We start from the raw sequence: 1,229 nt of genomic DNA, 5'->3' as shown, positions 1-1,229 counted from the left end.
GGCGGGGGGGCGGCGATGGGTTCCATGAAGAGAGATGGGAGAAAACACAAGGACGCTGCCGGGCAGAGGACAGAAGAACCTAGGGACTTTGAGGGCAAAGGTGGCGGTGATGGGCTCTGCACAAGAGAGATGAGAGAAAACGCAATGACACCGGGCAGAGGAGAGAAGAACCTAGGGACTTCAAGAACAATGGCGGCGGTGGCGGTAATGGCGGGTGATGGTTGCGAGGCTTGGAGGCCCACGCCTTTTATCCCAGTACTCAGGACGCTGAGAAAGGACTATCACCATGAGTTTGAGGCCAACCTGGGCTACAGTTAGTGAGTTCTAGGCCAGTATGAACTGCACAGCGAGACCTTGTCTCAAACCAGAATAACAACAAAAGGTCTCGCGTCAGGCAGAAACCCACGGTCCCCAGCGCCCTGCCGCCTCTCACCGCCAACCCGACACCCTTCCCCCTCAACACTCACCAAACTTAAAGCAGTTGAACAGCAGCACCCCCCAAACGAACAGGATGCTTATCAGAAAGAACCGGAAAACCCACATCTTGAGCACGGAGTGAAGCCTGGCCGCAAGTTCGCGTAGCGCGGTTGACCTTCTTTCCTGGTGACGCCTGCCTGCCATGGTAGCCTGGGCAACAGACGGCCGATTCGCCACAACTTCCTTTGGTTCAGAATGTTTCTGCTTTTGGTATGTCACCTTCACTCCCTGTTTTTTCAGCCTACGTGCCCGGCCTCTTCCTTTACTGGACGGCATGGCCCCAGACTGCAACGTGGCCCCGCCGCTACCTCCCTGACTAAAGGGAGTCGAAGTTGCCGATGCCGCGCATGCGCACAGGAAGCTCTCGCGAGACACGCGGTCAGCCCCTTCCCCACAGCCATTTTTGCCGCAGGCCAGCCTCTTTGACGCTTTGGTGTAGCATGCACTCCTACCTTCCTAGTGCTCATTCGTCCCACAGGAAGTATAGCTGCCCCAGTTGCTAGGCGCCACAGTGCTCACTATAGTGGCCACTAGCCAAATGTGGCTATTTACATGTGAATTTTACTTGCTTAAAATTAAATGAAATTAAGAAATCAGTTCCTCAGTCACAGTAGTGGTATTATGATGTACTCAATAGCCCCCTGGCTTTTGGCTGCTATCGGGCAGTACCAGTATGGAGCATTTCTGTACTGGAAGAAAGCTGTCTCTGGCAGTGCTAGATGGGAAGAGCGACCATAGTGTATTTGATATAC

General features: G+C 53.9%; 1 protein-coding gene across 1 annotated transcript in view; it reads right to left on the bottom strand.

Moving 5' to 3' along the window:
* The window catches only part of Fmr1nb (FMR1 neighbor), a 29,098-nt gene extending 28,322 nt beyond the window's left edge, over window positions 1-776 (bottom strand). Inside the window, exon 1 of the mRNA XM_033760576.1 lies at window positions 468-776. Within this exon, the coding sequence (XP_033616467.1) occupies window positions 468-753 (286 nt within the window). The 5' untranslated portion in view covers window positions 754-776. The remainder of the gene's footprint in view (window positions 1-467) is intronic.
* Between the last annotated feature and the right edge of the window lie 453 nt (window positions 777-1,229).

The sequence above is a fragment of the Fukomys damarensis genome, unplaced genomic scaffold (assembly GCF_012274545.1).
Source record: "Fukomys damarensis isolate Sample0158 unplaced genomic scaffold, DMR_v1.0_HiC HiC_scaffold_39, whole genome shotgun sequence".
Classification (NCBI taxonomy): domain Eukaryota; kingdom Metazoa; phylum Chordata; class Mammalia; order Rodentia; family Bathyergidae; genus Fukomys; species Fukomys damarensis.
Note: the sequence above shows the minus strand (reverse complement) of the source record. Positions and strands in the feature narration are given on the sequence as shown.